Source organism: Phaethon lepturus, unplaced genomic scaffold, assembly GCF_000687285.1.
Source record: "Phaethon lepturus isolate BGI_N335 unplaced genomic scaffold, ASM68728v1 scaffold6571, whole genome shotgun sequence".
Classification (NCBI taxonomy): Eukaryota; Metazoa; Chordata; class Aves; order Phaethontiformes; family Phaethontidae; genus Phaethon; species Phaethon lepturus.
Window position 1 is genome coordinate 13268 of NW_010515424.1, and position 23611 is coordinate 36878.

Consider the following 23611-nt stretch of genomic DNA (forward strand, 5'->3'; position numbering starts at 1 on the left):
TTCTTGGCTGTTTGGGAAAGAGAAGGTAGAAGGGAAGAAAAACCATTAGGAACAGATAACAAGGCAGCTATAAAAATCCAAGTGTTGATGTATGACCCCATGGTTGTTGTGTAGAATTAGATTAGCCAATAAAAAGTTTCTAGCTAGTGTCTTTGTGGGTATTAGCTAACATACCTTTTCAGTTAAACAAGATGGAATCAGACAGCTATGACTTCAACAACAACGGGAAGGATTCCTGGAAACCAGTCTCTTTTCTGCAGGATAGCTTTAGCTTCTCCGTATTTGAGTATTTTACTCTACTTTCTTCCCCTCCTCTCCCAGCCCCAGGCTATAAGAAGTTCTGTCCTTTATATCTAAGCTATTGCTGTTTGATACTCGACTTAGGATGAATCCATGCTTCTGCTTTACTTTAGTTATCAAGTGATCCTGTTTACGAGTTTTGTTTCTGTGCTAATTAAAACCCATTGTATTATAAATGATGGTAAGAGAGGTAGAGCAGGCTTTCCACATCAACAGTAAAGATTAGCATCTATGACTTGTCTTTAGCACTGCACCCATAAGTACCTTGACTAATTCAGAGGCACTGAATTCAGTGTTCAATTATTCCACCCTTTAAGAGTCAGTTCAACACCCAAATATATTTCTCTTGGGTGGAAAAAAAGCCTTGCTTGGTACTCCTGCCTGTGTTTTTCTTTCACTCCTAGAATATTCCTCCTGGTAGCCTAAATTTTTCTCAATGCTGTCAGGTTATACTGCTCTGTTTTTAGGAGATTTTACTTCTTTTTTCCCCCCATTTTTCTTTATGTAAAAAGTAGTAAAAGTCTTTCAAACTTTGTACCAATCCTGTAGTTATTTTTTTTACTTTTCTTTTCTGAATTGCTTCTGATGTGTGATGTTCTTGTAACAGAGTTCTCACAATTGAATGTACTGTTCACAGGGTAAGAATTCCAAATCTGTGTCTAGTACAAGTTTTGTTACAGAATTTCAATTCTTTATGCATCTCATTGGTGGACAGAGAATCTCTCAAATACTTCAGAAAGTAGTTAATGACCACGATATTAAAATGTAGTTAAGCTTAAAGTTGTAGAAAAAAATGCGTTGCGTAAATTCTGTGATTCCATGAAATTTGCATTTGTGGTAAGAAAGCTTAATACAATGGTCATACGTGTGAATGATGTAAAATCTTTGTTGTGTGCTCTGGCTAGGATAATTCTATCTTACCATAGATGTCTTTATACGATACTTCTATGTGATACTTTTTTTTTTTTTTCTTTCTGCCTGTAGTTAGCAATCTCAACTTCAAGTGACCCATCTTTCTGATTTTTAAAGGTTTCAAGTTACTACCTTGGTTGTTAAATCAGAGCTTTCCTGAGAAACTTAAGGTGGGTCTGTTTTCTCCAGGAACTAAATTTACCTTGGCAAAGGTTGGGAAATCCATATTCTTGAAAAATGAGAAGCCAGTAAGTGAAGTTGATCTGTTGTGTAGATAAAGAGGAAACAAAATGGTGCATTTCCAGTTGTATCACTTGTGCATTCCAGTGGTTAGAACAGGTTGTTTTATATAGATTTAATGTGAATACTGGAATTGTAAGTTGTTACGATAGCAAAACTGACTTCTTTCCATATTCTCAAAGAACAGAAAAGAGACACAAGAAAAGAAAGACCTAGGCACTTTATCTCACCAGAATCAGCACCTCTTCTCAGTCACAGACAAGCACTGCCTCCAGAAAAGCCAGTTCAGGCATCAGAAAGTGTCAGGAACAATAGGAGGGACAAATCACCTGAATTAAGCAGGGAGGGGCAGGGAAGAATCAGGGCATGATCCTAATTTAACATTTTAATTCCCCATTTACTACCCAGGGCTGCAACATTGCTTCGTGGATAATTTTACATGTATATATTGCAGCACATATTTCTCTTTAATGGGAAGTCTGAGGACAGATAATAATTTTTGCTTTTTTTCATATGTTTATTCACAAACATTGAAATAACTTTGTGCCTACTGTTTTTACCTTTTTAATTTGAGTACAGTAGGTGTTTGCGTATGATTGCAGTTGAAATTCTAAAAAAAAAAAAAAGTCTGAGGTCTAGCAAGAATATTACTTATTACCAATATGGAGGTTATAGTTTACAAAACAGAAAAAGAATTAATGCTCACCAGCAAATAAAAGTTACTACTTCACTAGAACTGCATCCTCAGTGTTTAATTCAAAGAAAAATTTAGTTCTTGTTCGTATGTGTCGTGTGAGAAATTTTGCTTGAGTTTGTAAACAATGACTTGTAATCATAGTTGAGCTATCAGTTGTTTAGAAATAACACCTAAACGTCGTGTCTAGATTCTGTGATATTTAGGGCTGTTGAATAACATAAAGTGTTCTGTGACCCTGGAGGAGGAGTTAAAATATAACGGAAAGGATTTAGTAAATGCACATTGTGTACAAATAATATGCTATAAAATAGAATGTTTGTTAGTAGTTTGTAGTACTAATTTAGTGGTTTAGTCTAGCGGTAGTTAATTAAAGGTTTGTTGTGTGCATGGTCACAATTAAGGTAAAAACCTGAAGGAATCTCTTTTCAGTATAGTGCTTTTTGGAACATGAAGAGGATTTGACATATTTCAAACCTGTCCTAACCAGAGAAGTCATAGAGATATCTTACTGGTTTTTGGACCAGTGCTTTTCCTTATGTCATTTTTCAAGGACTGTGAGATAGTATTTCTTTAGTAGCAGAAAAAGAAGCAGAAGTTTCATTTACAAGCTGGATGCAAAAACTGGTATTTTCTCATTCCAGTAGTATCCAAAATAGCTCTCCATAACAAAATGTTGTTCTGTCAGAATCTCTTAGGTTTTTTAACCTCCATTTATGCTTTTTGGGTTGTTAGTAAAGAGTACGTTACATTTAAATTAATTTTGCTTTCAGAGAAATTAGCCTGTCAATGTGATGGGTTATTTATCAGCTTTCTCTGTGCTTGGGCCTTTCTGTAAATAGAATTTTTATAGAAAATGGGAAGGCATCTGTCATTACTATGAAAAAATATAGGTTTCTCTTGTTTTTCATTAACTACCCTTGCGAGACTAAATTATGAAAACTCAGCTATTCTTTTGAAAAAAATGTCTACTTTATATATCAATGACTTCTGGGTTAAATGTGTGTGCTTCTTAATTATATCAATCAGTGGTAAGTGAGCTCAGCAAAACTGAGGCTGTCCTTGAGAGGAGGAAAATAAAGCATAAAACACGTAAGACAAAAGAACACCAGAACACATTAAATACAGTTTTAAAAGTATACTATAATTGTATAATTCTTAGACTAGACTACAAGTCTAGTGAATAAATGTGGCATCCAGTAGTTAGACTGTTCCTGAATGCTGAAAAGGAGGGGGGAGGTGTGTCCAGAAAGCAGTTCATTATTTATATTACTTGTGGTGCAGATAAGTGGTTTCTGAAGCTATAAATTTGGAAAATAATTGGGTTGGGTTGGTTTTCTTTCTTTCCTGTTTCTCTTTGCTCTGTAGAACCTATATAAACTTAGCTTGCCAAATGAGATTGAGATATCTTTCTGAATTAAATCTCCATGGAGGGTGGTATTCACAGTGCAAATAGCTCGTAAATAACCATTCTCTAATTAGAGTGAAATCACTCACTGAGTTGTTGGAATGTTCCTTTCAAGCTACACTTTGTATGAACTCTGTTGTGGGTTCATGTGCATCCCACACACGTGGATTGTCTTTTTATGTTTGGGTGTATCCATTGGGAAGGCATCTGTATCCCAGGTGCCCTGTTCGTGTAAGGGACAAATCAAGCCCTTTCTTTTCTTCGCATACAGCACTGAGACACAAATCTGGTAATGTCTGCTTAACATCTTATCACTAAGCTAGATAATGGCTGGGGAGTCTTTGAAATTTCTCCATGTGCCAGCTTGCTATGACTTAATCAAGATCCGAGGCTTCAGATTTGCCCCTTTCACAAAACTGCTGAACTGTTAAATTCTGGACGCTTCAGATGCCTGTCTTGCCTTTGTGAAGATTACATTTTTGACAGTGGTGTCATCTGCTGCTCCACTTGCAACTGAACATATGCTTTCTCTTGTTCGATTTCAAGCTCTTTTAGGGGAGTACTTAATGAAATCATTGTTGCAGTCTTGGAAATAGAGAGTTTGTCAAGTTCAAGGTGTAATGGCAAATTCCTGAACTCATCCATCATTACAAAAATTAAATCTCTTGGCAGCTGTTGGGAAGTACAATGGACATACCACTATAAAACATTATTAAAAAAATAATTATAAAGCACCAGCTCAGTGAGAATGAGTGAGTATAGGTGTACTTTTGAGACTCTAGAAATATTAAATGAAAGCCCTGTTCATTTCAGTAAAGTTGTTATCTAGGAACCAACTGGTAGTCTAGATTGGCTTCCTTTGATAATGCACTGTTGTATTTGGGCTGCTTCCCAAGCCAAAATTGGTATTACTATAGCATGGTTGATGCACATCCTGCTTTAATGCCCAGTACTCTTGCATTGGTGTCCATTGCCTATGTTTTCATTGCTGATGCCAAGAATTGCTGGCAGAGTGCAAACAATACAAGAGAGGAAGAGTCTTAATTTGAAGTACATCACTGCCAAGTGGAAGCCCTGTAAAACAGTGGAGTGAGCCAAGAGGACACCTGAGGAGGGACTTCTTGCTGTAGAAGAGTCATCTATCACACACAGGGACTAAGGCTAGGTAAAATGAGTTTTCTAGGGTATGGTTTTAGATTTAAGAGAAGATAACAGCAATGGAGGAGAACTGGTGTCTTAGAACTCTGAGACCAAATGAACTGTCAGAATCAAGACTGAGACAAAGTTTTGTTGTTTTACAAAAAGTCGCTTGTCTCTTTTTTTTTTTTTTTTTTTAGTGAAACAGTTGGTCTAGCAGGTGTTATTTAATACCTATGTTTCCAATTTATTTACTGAAAGCAAAATAATAATAGTTCAAAGTGCAGCAGTGGTAGAATACCATGCAAGACCACTGGGGAGGATCGGAGAGCAGGTGTTGATTATTTCAGGATTTAGACTGAAACAGTCTGACTTTTAGGATGGGATGTTAGAAGATCAGAGAATTTCTTAAACTTGTGTTATCCTTGGAGAGGCTGCTGTATAGTATATGCTGTTTTAGTTTGAAGATATGTTCTCAGACTCTTGTTCCATTGGACTTTTTTTTTTCCCTCCAAACTGTTGTTCTTAATGAGCTTGCTTTAAAATCCAGGAGGAAGCTCTAAACCCAGATATTGAAAAGCTCAGAGGACAGGCATTTGGATCATCTTCAGTATGCAGTCTGCCAAGAAACTTTAGATTATCTCTGGGAGATCTAATTGATCCTTCATGCTGTAGTGTCTGCTATGTCTTTTTCAGCTGCATTGGAATCTAGGTAATTGGGGTCGGAGCTATCAGTCAGGCAGAACCTGGAGCCTGTAATCTCAACTTCCAGCTGTTCTCCCTGCTATTTGTATTAATGTGCTTAGTAGTCCACTAGATAAAAAAAAAAATGCAAGAACTTGTCGTCTAAAACTGGAAGTATATTTTTTCTTTCTATGGATTTATTTTCTGAAATTTTCTGAAAGTTTTTTTTCACAGTCATTCTACTTTATGTATCATGCTATTAGTAAATATTGCTAGTTTTCTCTACTATTGTTTCCCTTATAGGTGTGATACAGGTGTACCTTTGTTTCTCTTATCTATTAGCAATGTAATTTTGTACCTTGTTTTCTAATGGAGTTGACCTAAATGAATCCTGCTTTTTAACCTCTTTTAGAAATTAACTGTGGACTGCAAAACAGGTGGGTTTTGTTCTATCTGTGTAAGAATAATAGTTATAAATCCTCTATAAAGCTTTCTGGGTTTCATTTGCTTTGGGGCTGCAAATAGGAAAGTTTGCTATGCTTTAGATTCTTCCTCTCTTCAAGATAGTGGTTCCCCATTGTCACAGACACCAGTTTTAAGATCCTTGTCCTATTACTTTCTGTTCTGGCACCTGGAGTCCCTCTTTACTGTCAGTATATTCCCATGCGGTTGATTCATTGAATATTTTGAGAGATTGATTATGCTTTAAATTTTAGTATTTGTATACAATGGAATGCCGTCATGTCTTTACCCTCAGTGTAGCATTTTTAATGTGCTTTGAAAAGTTAAAAATAAAAAGCTGCACTTGACAGCTGTATGACCACAATATCAGATGTTTTGGGAGGCTTAAAGGTACCTCTCTTAACAGACTGTGGATATTGTACCTGGGAGTTAGGAATTTTGTAGGAACAACTTACGTCTAACAGGCATAAGCTTAATAGATTGGCAGGTTTGGAAACTGAAGTGAGATGCGTTTGCATTTGAAATTCATACATTGGCTCCAATGTGGACTGGAATTAACTTGTTCATCGTGAACTGAAATCACTGAAAATTTAAATCCTAGATTGCATTTTTCTAAATAAGAGGTACTTCTTCAAATCAAGAATTAATAATTAGTAATCATACCAATTGAGAAAGAAATCTTGGAATTATTGTTACTGCTTCCCAAAATGTTAGTTCAATTTCCAGTGTTAGCCAAAACAGGAAAATGGAATGGTTGTCATCGTTAGCAGTGGGGAACAAACTGTGAAGAGTCATTATGGTAGAACATAAAGCCAGCTGAATCCTATCTGTGGTTCTGTTTATGTCAGACAAGAAAAGATACAGTAGAGGTAGCAAGGGTCCACAAAAAGACTAAATAAATAATGAAAGTTATAAAATCACTTTTATATGAGGAGATGTGGACTAGTTCAGTTTGAGAAAGAGACAGCTGAGAAGAGATACAACAGATGTACCATGAATACTACACTGCCAGGGAACAGGGAAATTTTTTTTTTTGGTAACACTAGGTCTGTACGGCATCACATAATTGACAATTGTCAGGTAAAAAAATAGCTGAAACGGATCTTATCACTGGAGATAAAAAGTTAAAGTGTGTGCAAAAGAGATTGTGTAAATGCAAGTTAATCAAGGGCTGCTATTAAACACAGTTGCATGGGAAGTCCTTAGATTTTTGATTGGCAGAAACTTAGAGGAAAAGAATGTGTATATGCATGTCACTTTTCTTGTCATATTTCTCTAAAAATCTATTACTAAGTACTTCTAAGGTAGGTATTCTTAATTTATATTATGCTTTGTTGTTGCCTGATTGGGTTGTAAGGCAGACTGAGGTGGGTCTTGTGCTGCTCTGTTGCTGGTTTCTTTAAAGAAACGGAACACAGTGCTTAGCTATGCAAATGTTTTAGGGGTGGAAGGTTTTTGGAGAGGACATTTTGAGGACATAGAGAGGAAGTTTTTGAGGGACATTTTGCATTTGGAAAACTGAGAAACAGAAGTATGAATGGCTGGTAACATTCCTTTGTTTCATGCAAGGTTTAATGAGTCAGTGTCTATTAGTTTCATATACTTTCTGTTTGTGTGTTCCAAGGTAAGAGAGATGAGGGCTGATTTTATTCAATATATGCTGCAATATTGATAGCATGCAAAGGTAGGATTGGCTTATGTTTATTTCTGCTTCCTAACTTACCTTTGATCTTCCATGGAATCCTCCAGTATGGTTTCTTGCAGTTTAGAAGGTATTTCTAATGGTTAGTTTATAACTGTTTTACTTTAGATTTTTGTAGAAATTCTGTTTATGTTGGGGGGGGGGAGGTTCTTACTGAGGTTTTTTGTGATCTCACTTTTTTTTGTTGTTTTGTTTATTTGTTTTCTTTTATCAGTTACAAAAGTGTAGATTTATTATCTTGTAGGGGATGGAAGGAGAATGCGGAGAGGCAGCCTTTGTCCTACAGGAGTTTTTATTGCTGCTTTGTTTAGTTTTATACACTTGCATAGTTCAGCAAATTTATCATTTAGTGTTCTTCAGAAACAGTCTTTTATGTTTTCTACAGGAGAAGTCCATAAGACTTTCTTCTCTCTCTTCCCCCCCCCACCCCCACCCCCCCTTTCCTTTTCTAACTCTGCCTGTTGATTCTGGTTTGTCCTGTGTTGCAGGCGATTATCAGGCACAATAGATGTGATTGGACAGACCATCACTATCAGCAGGGTGGAAGGACGACGGCGAGCTAATGAAAACAGCAACATACAGGTTTTATACTACAGATTTGCACACTATCTTTGACTAAAAGACATTTTTGCTTTCCTCATAGCTTCTGATTAAAACATTGCAGTGTGTATGAATGAGTAACACGGAAGTAGCTTTACGTTCAGGAAGAAAGTTGTGGCAGTTAATTGAACTATACTAAGATGAAATATTTGATATATTTCAAAAGATAAATGTTTTGGTATACTTCTGAAAGGAAATGAGCAATGTTGCAGACTTAGAAACCAGGAGGCAGCATTGGCTCTGCTAGATCTGCATGGGATAGCATGTTGCTTACTAAGTGACAAATAAATACTTAAACTTGACTGTCCATTTCTCCCCTACTCCTGCCAGACTCTACAGCCGAAAGTGAAAGCCCCTTCATATGCAGTTTGAGAAATTCAGTCTTTTAAAAATAAGTTGTGAAGCAATAAATAGTTGATAGTACTTTTTTTTAATTATATTGTATTATTTTACTATAAATTAGTCTTTATGGGCTTGGATTATCTTAAGAAAACGAATTAAATGCATTAAGTTTTAATACACTTTTTCTCTCCTGACTTACTTGTGGAGAAGAGTCAAGGTTGCTCAGTGCCCTAGCTGCATTTCTGTGCCAGTTTAGGTTAAGGTTAAACAATGAAAATAGTAATGGATTGTAGCGCTTATATTGGAAACACTGCCATGTGTTTTTTCAGCTGATCTCACAGTGTTTAAGTAATTTAAAGTCTTGGGTTTTTTCATGCTTTTTATATTGATTTTTAAAGTATTTTCCTTTATATATAAATTTAAGATTGTGTTTTGGGCCATATTAAGGTGGGTTATATTCCCTTTCAGATCTTACATTTTTTGTTCCCTGTTGGCTGCTCTTAGACCCTCAGAGGTACTTGGCAAGTATGGGACACTGAATGTAGGGATGCAGATAGAACTTAACCCATCTGAATATGGCTCTTTAGGTGCATAAATAATACTTTCCTGTTGTAGTAACTAAAAAGAGAGGAAACCTATCTTCTACCCTTTTGACATAGCAATTGTAACTATAGTTTGATATTTTACAGGTTCTTTCAGAACGATCTAATCCTGAAGTAGACAATTTTACCAAGCCACCTCCATTTTTCCCTCCAGGAGCTCCACCTACCCACCTTCCACCACCTCCTTTCCTCCCACCCCCTCCAACTGTCAGTACTGCTCCACCTCTTATTCCCCCACCAGGTAAATATCCTGCACTACATCGGGAATGTGGAATGTGGAAAATGAGAGATGCATTATTATAAAATGCTTGATGATGATGATGAAATCCAAACAGTACATTCCATGCACATTTGCCTATATATGTAGAATTTCAGAATTTTTTGTTCTACTCTTTTCTTAAATATATCTGCAAGGCAGAAACAGAAACTTTTGTCTTTAGTTTTTCAGGAAGCATAATCCCAAGCAGTAACTAATTACCTAAAGATGAAATGTTGGATCTTGTGTCCTTGAAAATGTTAGAAGTGAGAAGCTGTTTTCTGTAATTCAACTACTGTTAATGCTATTGAGAGGTACATGTTAACAAATCATTCTACAAACTTTTGAACTAGAAGTGTGGCATACCATGAATTTGTGTCAGAAGTTGGATTCTCTGATGTCTAAGGTCAAAGCAGCAACAGAATCTTTAGTTCCCCTTTCCCCTCACAGTATGTATGAATTCCCAAAAGTCTGGTAAGAATTGCAGTTGTGCCGTATCCTTTTTTTCAGCTAGAAGTCTTCTTAGCACCTGATGTTTTTTTTCTAGTGTCCCATGTCTGTGAATCTTAGAGGAATCAAAGCTCTTTGAGAATTCTTCTCCTTCTTAAATCCAGTTTGAAATTTACTGATATTTGCTGGATATTTACTGAAACTGGATATTTATGGAAAGGTGCTGGGGGAAGTGTCATGGGCATTTTCACAAATAGTGCAGTTGCCGGAGGTTGTCATTTTAAGGAATTAGTTCCTTGCTAAGTCCTTTTGAACTTAAGAGTGGTCAGTGAGAAATGAAAATATTTGGAGAAACTTCAGGGAGTATTTGAGTAGAAAAGTGAAGGATTTCTTTATAGAAGAGACTGATTTAACGTGGAGCCCCTTTCCTTATTTTCTCCATTTGTTCCTTGCATTCTTTTGCTTGAAATCATGCTGAGCAGTTTCTTTGCTATTCTGTTGGCATAGGGAATCTCTTAAAAGTTTCTGTTCATAGTCTTATGTATAAGCGGGGAAGTAACATTGTTATTTCTGTGCAACAACTTTGTGTTGGGCTTTATAGGGTTTAAGTCCTTGTAGAAGAGGTTGCTTTCTTCAGTTGCTGCTGCTGATTTTAAAACTATTAACTCCTGCTGCCTGGCAAGTTCTGGCTTTTATCAGTGATTGTCATACATAAAATGGTGCAACCTAGAAAACAGAAAAGAATTAAAGATTAAATAATTCTGTGCTCTTTTCCAAGTTTTTGTGCATTAATATAAAAAATAGAGTATCTGAAGAGAGAATATGCTAGTCTTCTGCATATTGCCCCTAGGCAATTTTTTGATGTTCCCTTACTGCAGGGAGGACAGAAAGGAGAGGAACATGATGCTAATGCTAGCTGCGGTGTTAAGCTGCATTAAAACCTTTCTGATAAAATAAGTAATGCATTGCAAGTTTTTAGAAAGTAATTATTTTAATTATAATTGTGGTACAGAAAAGGTGATCTAAGTTCTGTATTGTTAAAAGCAGGAGAGGAACCCACCCAGACACCCCAAACGCACTTGGTGCAGGTATGTCATATAGGTGTACTGGACTGTTCTTATGAAACCCCTCACCTGTTGAGCTTTTAAAGGTGAAAGAAATCCACATGTGTTACAGATAGCAAGCAGGTTTGTCTTCAGCTTACAGACAGGTTTATGACATACACTTGTTCAGAAGGTCTCCTTCAACATCCTTCTGTGCTTCAAGTAGATTCAAAAATAACGATTAAGAGCTGTGGATTTGGTTTCTTCAGGCCTGTGTTTTAATTGTGCTGTTGCCAGCTCTTTATCTTCAAAGCTGTTCCTAAAATAGAATCTTGAATCCCTCCTAGGTTCAGTGGAGGAGGAGGAAAAAAACTGCTCTTACCCAATATTAAACCAGGACTACTTGCCAGAAAATTTAAGTATTCCAAATATAAAACATCCTCCAAAAGCCCCTTTGAAAAAGGATCTTGCTTTGAAGTTAGATCTCTTGTCCTGAATTCATTCACTCTTGCGATTCAAATCTTTTTTGAGGAACAAGTCCTGGAATGATTCAAAGACCCAAATGCAGAAAATTCTCCAATACTCCTAGGAGATCACTGGCTGTGGCAAAAAATGTGTTGTTTTTTGTTTGCTTGGTTTATTGCTGTGTTGAAGTAATTTAAATCTAAAGAACATGGATGCTTCTGTTAACAGACTTTAAAAGTTGTTTTATGTGTTTTGGTTTAAGAGTGTATTTAAAATGTGACATGTATTTGTGATATTTAAAAAAAAATTACTCTGAAGTACTGAAGTTCTGTTGCATAACTTTGGGAAGTTTGACTGCCTAGACTTACGCCAGGGCTTTGCAAATAACTACATCTGCTCAGCCCCGGCAATCTAAGTGTGTACTTTTCTCTCTCCTTTATCACAAGATAAATTTGACTCAGCTTAGCCTGCAGCAAAAGAAGTTTTTACACCAATACAAGTTATATTACATTGCTGTGGGCTATTGCACAGTTCAGCTAATTTGTAGTATGTTGTTAAGCTGTGGCAGTATTATGTTCGATTCCCTACTCTGAAAAGTGGAGCACATGGCATTGCTTTCCTGTAGTAAAACTTAGTTGGTTTTCTGTAAATATTTACCAGCCTTCAGCTAGTAGGATGGCATACAATGTCCTGAAAGCAATTTTGAGCACATTAGGTAAAATGCTGCACTAAAGCCATTTGGATTGCTTTTGATACACGAGTCTGAATATTTAGGTTTAGGCCAGGTATACCTTTGTGGCAGTACAAGTGTTGTAGGGACATGATGTGATCTATGCTAAGTCACCTTCTTGCCCTGGTACTCAAGTTTATTCCCTCCATTGCAAGAAATTACTCAATATTTCAGAGTCTTTTTTTCTTTCTCACAAGTAAATGGCTGATGACACTTCAAGTATATTTTCATATGCTGCATTAGTAGAAGGCGAAGGAGTGAAGAGTTAAGAGATTTTTAATTTTCCTTATGATTTTTTTTTTGTTTCTTGTTTTCTGTCACATTCATGTATTAGTGAAAAAGGTGAGGGGAAAAACACTTTGTGTAGATCTTTTTAGTGATACTTGCCAACTTGGAATGTAGAAGAATGTTTCTTCCATTATGATACCATCAAGTAAATTGGCTGCTGTCTTAAAATTATATTAATCATGTCTTTTTAAATGTTCTTAAGGGTTTTTGAGGAAAAAATGCCTATGCGTGTGGTTTGTTTGTTTTTTTTTTTAGCATAATACCCTGCATCAATCAATTCATTAATATAATTTGGATGTTTCGTCTCTGGATATTAGTTTTATTCACTCTGTCTTCATTTTGTTTGAATGGCTCTCAAGTGAAATTTTTCATTTGGCTTTTAAGCTTGTGATGATATTTTTATTTGTGTTTCTGCACAAGGAAAAATTCTGAGGAATATATTGTTTATTCAGAATTTATTCCTTTTTGTAAAGATTATTATCTGATGGCTTTTCTGGCAATTCTGTGCATAGTGCTGAGAGCCATGTTCGGTGCTAACAATATAATGGGTTTAGTGCAGCAATTGAAATTTTTTAAGCATAAGATAGAGCTAATAAATAAATCAGCTTGAGAGAACTTTTGATGTTTTTATAGCTTACATTCTTAATACTGCTGTTAAGAGGTATTTTATATATTTTTTTTTCCTAAGTTGTAGTCTTAAGAAGAATCTATTAAGATGGATGGTTAACCAAAAAAAATTAATAGAAAATACTTCAGCTGTGCAGCAGTTTGACTTCCCAGTCTTCCTTTTCTTTCAGAAATTTTCATTAGGAGTGTTTCGTCTTTCAAATGTTGCACTATAAAACTTTTTATGGTGTGATTTCCAGTGTTCTTAACAACAATAGCGCACAATGGAAAGCTTGTGTGCTGATAAAGAAAAAATGGCTAATGCAGTTCAGAAATTTGGGGTTCACTGTCTCATGATTTACATTTTGGGCAAGAGATTAGATTTTAAAACTTCAGGATTGGACAGAAACCTCAACTTTTTTTCAAAATTTCTTTAATCCTATAGGATTAATGCTGGTAAGAATTTATGTCAGTGAAATCACCAGCAATTAGTGAACATTGATATTGATTACTCTTCCTCAGCTTGCATATTCCTTCATTCTATCCTTCTGCCAAGGCAATTTGGGAGCAGTTGGCATTTCTAGACATTATAATATGTAGATGTAGTTAAATGTTGCTGCCATAGAATAGTCTTAGTTCTAATGTTGATTTAATGATTTAGACATAAAATTAATCATGCAGTGGCCAATACATCTAGGATATTCTTTGAATGATGAAGTCTAGAACTTGAATGAAATGAGTCTTAATTTAAGTGAGTCTGGCTGCTCTTCTGTCTGGATGTTTACGCACTTATGGCAAAACTGATAAAAGCGCTTGGCAAAGTTTTCCTTTCTCTCCCCCCACCAAAGTCTTGCAATGAGTTGTCAAGTTGAAAGTACTTACTTTTTAAGGGAAACAGTTGCTCATAACTGAAATAGCTTTATGCCTGGTGAAGTAGTCTGTTTTCTGACAATATTGTTTTAGCCCAGCTTGTAATTTTCATGTAACAGTGTTTTGTGTATTCAGTTGAGGTAGAGCTAGTTCTTTGCAAGATATGAGAAGATAATGTCCTTTAAAGTGTACAAATTATTTTTACCTTGTAGTCATTCCTTTGATAGGTTTGTATGTTGAGGCAGTGTATTTTGTTAGGTCAGCTAATTTAGTTGGAAACAAATTCTCAGCTTTTATTTAGATTCATAATGGCTAAGCTAGGTCTGAAAACCAGAAAAGTTAGAACCGTTTTTGAATGTGTTGGTACTAAAGGATGCTCCTTTGTCAGATATTTACAAGAAAATAGAGTACCAAACAATTTCTTTCCCTCCAAGTAGCAACTGAATGATTAATTGCAGTGTGGCATAGCATTGACTGAAAAGTCTGTAATGCTTACTGTTGCTAGAATATTTTGTCCTTGTGGACCTACTGTTTCCTGTACTAAGCTATTAAAAGGCCAATTTTATTTCCTTTCTTCCAGTCATGGAATATAAAATCAAACACATTCTATGGGATGTTGCTTACCTTCTGGATACTAAACATTTTAGGGTTATGGATTTGAGACCCAGAGTAATTCTTCATTATTTTTGTCTCTAAATCCTGAAGAATAGGAATTTAAATAAAAAGCCAGATTTCACAAGGCTTGCATAAAATCTTAACAATTGTTTTTAATGTGAGATCTTGATCTGAGGATACAGAAAATAAGTTATAATTTTTCTTGATCATGTGTGTGGTGATAGCTCAACCTGATTTTAGATCTACAGAAAATAAACATAAACTATTACTATAACTGACACATAATTTGTTATCTTTTTAGGTATACCAATAACAGTGCCACCACCAGGTAAACTTGCTTAGAATTTTTCTCCACATTTGGTTAAGAAGTGAAAACTTAACTGATGTGCAACTTATCAACTTCTTTTTAGTTATATAGATAAAAGCTCATAAATACAAAACTGTATGTATAGCTGTAGGTTAAGTTACTTTGATGTCAGGCAGAAAAGAAAATGTATGGAAATGCTGTTGGCCAGTTTCTTAGATGTGTGCTTCCTTCTTTTGTTTCCTCCCCCCCGCCCCCCGCTATGCAGAAAATAGTTGTGGTTGTTGTTTATTAAGTATTGCTAGATACTCAGGAATTTTCCTATGCTTCTAAATTACTGTATTTTTAAGGATGATAGGTATTTGATTTGAAGCACTGATAAAATATGTTTAATACTCTGCCTTTGTTAAGCTGGAAAGTAGTTCTCAGTCTTACAAAATAAAACCCATTTGCACAGTGAGAAACAATTTTTGTGTTGTACTCTCTGGAATTTGTTTGCCATTGTATGCTTAGCCTAGTTCTTTTATGTGTTTATGTTTTGGGTTTTTGCTTTTCCTCCTCCTCACCTAGTTTATTATTACAGGCTTCCCACCACCACCTGGCGGTCCTCCACCTTCCCTCATACCCACAATAGAAAGGTGACTATCTGTTTGAAATCTTACAAAGCAATATATCATTTTCTGTAACTGAAATAAATTAGTAAGGACTCTTACACTACCCAGTGTTTCATGGATTTTATCTGGGAGTGAGGAGACAGTTTCAGATTTTTACAGTATTTTTACAGAAATCTTACTAGTCTTACCTGTCTGACACTTAATATTCTTTTGAGTAGGTTACTTGACCACTTATTAGTTTAGTTGAGTTATGACACTATGTCAATACCAAGACTTAAGAACAAAGTCAAGGTAATGATTGTTAAAGTATTGTTTAGTAGTCTGAAGGCTTATTTAAGTATACTTGTCAGCAACCGTATCCTTTTCTATAAACATGAACAAACAATTTGGCCACAGATTCAAGCCCTCATAAGCTATAGGAAATGCCAGAGTTCCATGGAATCTGAATTTGTATTTCTTCTGTGTTTGTTTTAAGTGTTCAGCTTTAACAGGCCTAACGGTATTTTTTCAGTACCTTTTTTTTATATACGTGTATGTGTATATGCATACTTTTTTTAATATATATATATGTAAAAGGAAGAAAAAAAAGTCGGCCAGCACAGTCCTTGAAAAGTATTCATATTTTGCTAGAGGCCAAAGTGAGGTCATATACAAAGCTCACTTAAGAAGATGGTGTGAACCTCTTGCCAGTCCTTTGGGTTTCACTGAAGGAAGGTGCGCACATCTGGTCTTTTGAAACTGAAAACTCTATTAACATATATGCTAAGGATGATGATGGTAAATCTGTGAGAAAATCCTCACCTGATTTAATTCAGGAAAAAAACCTAACTGGATGCATTTGATGTGCATGACAGTAAATTTATTACTTCATACTGACAGTTGCTGTGAGTGACTGCTGCTTCTGACTGTTAAGCAGTGGTCATTGCATTTACTTGTAGTGAATATTTATATTGTTTCTGAAATATGATGTGAAAAAATCAAGCTTATTGTAGATTCTAGGAATGTAATCTCATACTTTTAAATGTTAAGATGTTGCATTGGCCTTTCATTATCATTGTTTATTTTTTGGTTTTAAACTAAGGTAACCCAAAACTTACTTCTTAATGTTAAAGTGCCTTCAAGAACAGAAATAACAGTTAAGTTAAATACCGCACAGATGATTCATGCAAGTTATGTAGGAAGTGCTAAAAGTCACAAAAGAATTATATATGTATGAATTATGTCCTGTGCATATATCATCCTTTTTAACCTTTCTGGTTTTTACCTACTTGAGTTGGCTACTACTGAAAGAAGTCAGCTTAAAAAATGTGTAGCTAATTTAATAGTTTATTCATAGAACTACACATTTGAAGTCCACCTGTTCTTAGATATGCTCACATACCTACTTTTTAACAGAAAGAATGAGAATGGTTTCATTCACGAATTATGCACTTTCAAGCAATTGGAAGTTAAGTTCAGTATCTGTGCAGAAACAATGATACAAGAAACATTTGAAATAGAAAATTCATTGAAAATACAAAAGAACAGCTTTGATGATCTGGATATTTTTTGGTTTAAACTTTGAGAAGAGAGAATGCTATTTTCACCTCCTGTAGTAAAACATGAAATATACATATTTGTGTTGATAGACAGCTTCCTTAATTAGTAATGCTCAAAATGGAGGACTTAAATCCATTTATAACAAACACTTTGTTTTAGTCTGTATGGTGGTAACAATTCAGAGGAATAATATTAAAGGTATATATTTATTGATGGAGGTAGCTTCAATGGTAAAACTGGATTTTTACACGTATTTTCTTTTCAACAGTGGACATTCTTCTGGCTATGATGGTCGTTCCGTTCGTGCATTTTCATATGGCAGTGGTGAGTAAGCTTGCTGGCTTTGAAAATTTTGACTAGTGCTATATCAAATTGTTTGATATACTTATCAGGATTTTAGCAAAGAGACTAAACAGGTCCTTTCAGTAATTCATTATGAAAGCTCTTTAACAACTGTTGGTAAATACTGTTGTTTTGCTTGCTTATTTGTATGCTGGAAGTCTTTCCATGCTGCTTTTGCAGAACTGTGATTTTTGAAAAATAATACACCATAATATGGACCACAAGTCAGGGAGAATTTTCCAAGAACTGATAGGAGTTAGAAGCCGGAGAATAAGTACTGTCAAGATATCAGCAAGACTAATCATTGAGAAATCCTGGGTGATGTACCTCTCCTTTGAAAAACTGTTTGTCTAAGATACTATAATCTCCAACTATCCTGTTGCAAAGTCAGTCTTTCATTTTTTGGTTAGTGTTACAGAAAAAAATCTGAAGCTGAGAAACATCACTTTCTGGTTTCGTAGTAAGAGCGAACCAAAATACAAGTGTCATTATGTACAGTCAAGTAGACATCCCCAGAACCTACAGTGAGTTTAGAACTGTTACCTTGCACAGCTCTGCTTCTTGAGCAAAAAGAGTGATAGCCATACTAAGATATCAGCTGCTTCCCGACCTAGCCCAAGTTGGGAAGATAAAATAAACATTAAATCACAGAACGGTTTGGGTTGGAAAGGACCATCGAAGATCATCTAGACCACACACACACACACACCCCCCACCATAGGTAGGGACATCTTTCACTAGATGAGGTTGCTCAAATTCCTGTCCAACCTGACCGTGAAGACTTCCAATGGTGGGGCATCCACAATGTTTCTGGGCAACCTGTTCCAGTATCCCACCACCCTCATCACAAAGAATTTCTTCCTTATGTCCAATCTAAACCTACCCTTTTCCAGTTTAAAACCATTGCCCCTTGTCCTGTCACTACAGGCCCTGGTAAAAAGTCTCTCTCCATCTTTCTTATAAGCCTCCTTTAAGTATTGAAAGGCCTCAATAAGGTGTTCCCAGAGCCTTCTCTTTTCCAGGCTGAACAACGTAGGAGAGATGTTCCAGCTCTCAGATGTATTTTTCATGGCCCTCCTCTGGACCTGCTCTAACATGTCTGTCTTGTACTGGGAGCCTGAGAGCTGGATGCTGAACTCCAGGTGTACCAGTGGGGTCTCGAAAGAGCGCACAGAGGGAGAATTACCACCCTCAACCTGCTGTCCACACTTCTTTTTATGCAGCCCAGGATACGATTGGCTTTCTGGGCTGCAAACTTACATCGCCAGCTTATATTTAATTTTTCGTCAACCAGTATCCCCAAGTCCTTCTCTTCAGGGCAGCTCTCAATCAAGTCAACACCCAGTCTGTACTGATACTGAGGATTGCCCCACCCCAGGTGCAGGACCTTGCACATTGCCAGTCACTGCCTCTGCCTTCAGTGTATCTGCCATCCAGCCCCATGCCTAGTGCCTTTTCTCCCAGCTGACGTTTTTCTGTCTCCTTGCTCTTTGTTCCTTTGGACCCTCGCTGCTGGGAGGAGAAATGTTAGGGAAATTTCTGTCCAGTTCTGGGGATACATAATGTTCAGCACAGATCAAATGTTCAGATAACGTATCTCCCAAATTTTCATGAGTCTTTGGAGAGGATGTACAAAATGACATTTTCTTAATAGCTTGTAATTTCTTGAAGTTGGAGCAGTTTATGGAGTAACAAGTGGTGTTTTGTTGACATTGAAAGGATCCTCATCACTTATCAAGTGTTTGCTTTCATGCATGGAAGCTTATGTTTTCAAGAATTCTTGATGTGAGCAAACAACCGCTTTATGCTAACTACTGTTTTAGCGATAATTGAACTGTGTTTGCTGATGTTATTAAAAAAAAGGTAAAGCTGAGGCAGACCACTAAGAAACCAAAGTGAGTATTTTGCCGAAGCTTCAACATCTGAAGCCATGCAGAGTATCATAAGGAAAGCAGTCTTTGAGTCATTAGTATGTACATTGCATCTAATATATAGCCTATATAAATTCTATATAAATTATATACATTATATTTTTTATACACATTCTATACATTTATACACATTCTATATAAATTTCGAATTATTTTACTTCGGAATCTCTTCTATTAGAATATGTGTCTTCTATTAGAATTTGCTGTTCTGTCAAGTATTGTCAGGGACACAAGAATATTTCCAAGTTTTATGTTGACCTTCAGAGGTGATGGCATGCTTATGTTGTTGCAGTACCAATATTTGAAAGATGACTGTCATTGTGAACGTACCGAAATTGAATTTGAACTTCTTCAGCAGGGTTAAAAAATTATGTTTGCCTTTGAATGGTTATGGAGACCAAGGAGCACAGTCTGTTCCCATTTTCCCAGTATATCTGGCATCCCTATTGTGGCAAAAACTTTCACAGTTGCTGCACAATGCAAATTGTCTGTCTCTAAGCTGTGCCTGTTATACGGATTTTTGGATCTGTAGAGGCTCAGTGGCATTTTATCAATGTTGTTCATCTCTTAGTGAAAGATGCTTTCCTGGCCAGCATCTTACTGCCATAGTCACTGTTTCACAATGTGATTGCTGACCAGTATTTTACTGGTGCTCTCCGTGCATCAGAACTTAGGTGGAGAGCTCAGTGGCACAGTAGGGTACAGATGATCATTTTAATTAGGAATCACTAAGTATATTTATTTAATAATTGCTTTGCATGATAGCACTGAATCACCAACCCATTGTCTTATTTGCCAAAATGCATGTTTCATGGCTTTGTCAAAATTGTGGGGTAAGATGAGCATATGGAATGCATTGCAAAAAATACCAGTTTTGATTAAGGCTAATCTCATGCCTTGGGGTCTTTTCGCTAGTAGTCAGGCATGTTTCCCACTGCAAGCCCATTAGGAAGGTTGCATAGTAAAATAATATTAACTCATAGCTTCAAGAATATCTATTTTGTCTTTGGGCTCTTCCACTGCATCAATGCAGTTTCTTCAGTTTGCTCTTAATTCTCTCACAATTCAGTGCTACCGTTGCCATCAGTTCTTTGAATTTTCTTGAACTGTCAATATATGGCACTGCATTTGCTCTGCCAGTGAAGAGACATGTATTGTATGCTTGCTTGCTTTTTCCTCAAGCATTTCTCTGTTCTATGCTCTAAATGTTCTTTATATTTGATGAACTTGTAAGAAATCTAGCATTACAGAAACAGTTTGAGTCAGTGTTTTTTGAGGCACAATGAAGATGTATGAATAGTTTGCCTTATACTGTGACACCATGCAGCTTTACATTTTTAAATGAACTCCAGAACAGGACTTAAGTCCCCAAAACTATTGATTGTTCAAAGCTCCCTATTTTCCTGTTTTAAAAATAAAATCAGAGTTAAACTTGAGAATTGTGTCTTTTTTAGAAATTATTAGAATAATCCATGTAGAAATACTAAAAGTGATGAGTTACTTCATTCTAAGTAGCAAATGCAGAACAGCAATTCATATGAGAAAGTAAGGTTCTTGTATGTTGTGAATAATTACTGGTGAAAATCTGGATATAAAAATGCACAGAGTATCAAATAACTGGTTTATCTCAGGTTATTGGGATGGAAATTACATACTTCTGTCTGAGAGTTACTGCAGATGTGAGGGAGTAACCAAAATTTATCGTAAAACTTTATACTACCATTAATAATTGTTTTGGAATATACATTTAAAGTTAAACTTAAGTTTACACTTTAGATCAGAATATTCTGGCAGCCAATGTCTCATAGACCATACGTATGTTGTTGACATAGTGGCAAGTCAAGGAAATTAGCAGTCTTTAAAGTCCAGCTGTTTTTTTGCTATTTTTCGCTGCTTTCCTTAGAAGAACTTCAGGTTTTGGCAGTATAATGAACAACAAACTATTGTATTAGGGTATTTTTTTCTGTTAACTCTTTTGTCTGTAGCCCTGAAGTGAAACAGTGTCAAGTATTTTGTTAGAGGCAAAACCTCATATAAATGCTTTTTAAAAGAATTATAATGCTTTTCATTGCAAATGTATTTTAACAATGAAGTGTTTTTTCCTGCTCCACTGCCTGCTCAAAAGGTCTTTTGTATTCCTCCTTTGAACGCTTGGCAAACTGCTGTCTTAAGCTTCTGCCAAAGCTTTCTGGGGCAGGCATACCCCTGACATTGGAGGCAAGGCAGACTGAACATAGCTCTTGGGAGAAGCCACTGGTTTTATAACTCAACAGTATTAAACACAGCATCAGTAACGCACTTTACATTGTTCAGTGGATAGTTATGTTAATGATACTATTATTGTCTCTTTGTGACACCATGGAGTCAAGTGAATATTGTTCTCATATTATAGATAATGAAGTGGAACTCAAAACAAACGATTTATTGAAGGCTATGTTATCATTGGCTAGCAAAGCAGATAAGCAGAAAGTGGGAAGTCCTCTGTACTGTAAGTCCACTAGAGAGTGCTGTTTCCAGTTAAATACTACAGCCCTTATTTTTCATTAACAGGATGTATTCACGGGTCTTCTGGAGAGGGAGGGCAGGACAGAACAATTGGGACATTAAGAATAGTAGTTAGTTATTACATCGGGCTCGGCAGAAAGCAATGGAGAAGCATGTCCCTTCTTTCTTCCCATTGCTGGTTACCTAAAAAGGTTGTGAGATGGTGTGACTTCTTCCTTTAACTTCTTAAGCATATAATCTTTTAGATTAAGATAATATGCTTAATTTTCTGAAACTATTATATTTTAGCGGTAATAGTGGTTGTGCTGAGTATTCATTAAAAATAGTATCTTAAAAAGCGTAAGTAGGAGCATTATTTCTTCTCCCCAGAATGAATTTATGGAATTTATTTCTAAAGCTGCTGTTACATCTGTAATCAGAAAAGTATGGCAAAGCACAGTATAGCATATAAATTATTAAATGAGAACTTTGTAACTGATCTTGTATTTTAAATACAATGATTTTAAAGGACAAACCATAAAATAGTAGCATCTAAATATAAAGTTGGAAGCATCCTTTTTCCTCATTTTTCTGAACTGTACTTTCAGAGCCACTAAGTTTCAAAGGCAGTTTTGTTTTCTGGTTGTTTTCGTTTTGTTGATTCCCCAAAACAAAGCCATTTAACCACATAAAATCAGATTCTTTCAGCAAATCTTTGCACAATATTTTTTCTTTTGCAAAAGGATTTAGACAGTCTTTGTGGTATATATCCTAGTTCTGTACATCTTCATAACAAGTATTTAAATGAGTGCCTGAGGCCTTTATTAGCATCATAGAAAAATGCAGAATTTGCTCAGAATTAACTTTTATCTGAACGGGGAAAATTGAAAAATGTCATTGAAGGAGGCTGACAAACATCTGTGTTTTCATGCATAAGTAGTATTACAGTTTTCGTACAGTATCTGATTTTGTTCTTTCTAATACATGCATCTTTTTCTTCAGTCACCTTTCCGCACCTTGCAGGTTCTGCTCCTTCTTGGTCTAGTCTTATGGACACCAGCAAACAGTGGGATTACTATGCACGAAGAGAGAAGGATAGGGAACGTGAGAGAGAGCGATCCCGAGATCGGGATCGTGACCGGGACCGAGACAGAGATCGAGAACGTACCAGAGACAGGGAAAGGGACCGAGATCACAGTCCAACTCCAAGTGTGTTCAACAGGTTAGTGAAATGTCTTAAGCATGCTGTTACGCGGCTCAAAACCCTGCCTGTGTTAAATAGACAACATTACAATTTAGTGTTCAGCTATATTCCAGAGAGCTAGAGGGTGTGGCTTCCTTCCCTCCCCCCTTTTCTCTTGGAAACTATAATTCAATTTCTAAATGTAAAACAGAAGTGTAAAAACAACAGTATACATCCAAACTGGTCATAGTGCTTTACAGGTTAAAGGTGTGTATGAGTGAGATATCCAGCTCTCTTGGACATCAGTAGTTCTAGAAAAATCTATAGAAATACTAAATTAATCTTAGTTGCCAGTTCTGTGCTAACAGCAATGTGTTGCAATATTTGACCTTAATTAATGGTGTTATTAGCTGCTAAAATGGTTAGTTTGGTCATTAGCACTCGCTGGATAATAATCTGTCCTGTCTTTTTTTAAAACTATTATTTCGAGGTCAAGAACTTTTTTCATTTTCAGGCAGATGATGAAAACAATGGCAGATAACTCTGTTTGGTTTTCAACTCTCTAACTGCTTTAAAAAAAAAAAAAAAAGCCGAAACTATTCTGTGGTTCATATGCACAAATACAAAGCATTTAATGTTGAGCTCGCTGTGACTCCATAAAACAGAGGTCTATTGGCTTGCCAGATTTATCTAAATTTACATTGCTTATTATTTGCTAAGTATTTTTGGGTAAACATCCGATGCTTTTCTCAGTGTTTTTTGTTAAGTTTCAATTTTTGCAGAACATACACATTAGCTATTAGGCGTA

General features: G+C 36.0%; 1 protein-coding gene across 1 annotated transcript in view; it reads left to right on the top strand.

Moving 5' to 3' along the window:
- The window catches only part of LOC104615324 (pre-mRNA 3'-end-processing factor FIP1-like), a gene marked incomplete at both ends in the record, with an annotated part of 35707 nt that extends 12865 nt beyond the window's left edge, over positions 1-22842 (top strand). The window contains 8 exons of the mRNA XM_010295765.1: positions 1686-1754; positions 4996-5025; positions 8028-8121; positions 9171-9324; positions 14708-14734; positions 15294-15348; positions 17132-17187; positions 22623-22842. Coding sequence (XP_010294067.1) covers positions 1686-1754; positions 4996-5025; positions 8028-8121; positions 9171-9324; positions 14708-14734; positions 15294-15348; positions 17132-17187; positions 22623-22842 — 705 coding nt within the window. The remainder of the gene's footprint in view (positions 1-1685; positions 1755-4995; positions 5026-8027; positions 8122-9170; positions 9325-14707; positions 14735-15293; positions 15349-17131; positions 17188-22622) is intronic.
- Between the last annotated feature and the right edge of the window lie 769 nt (positions 22843-23611).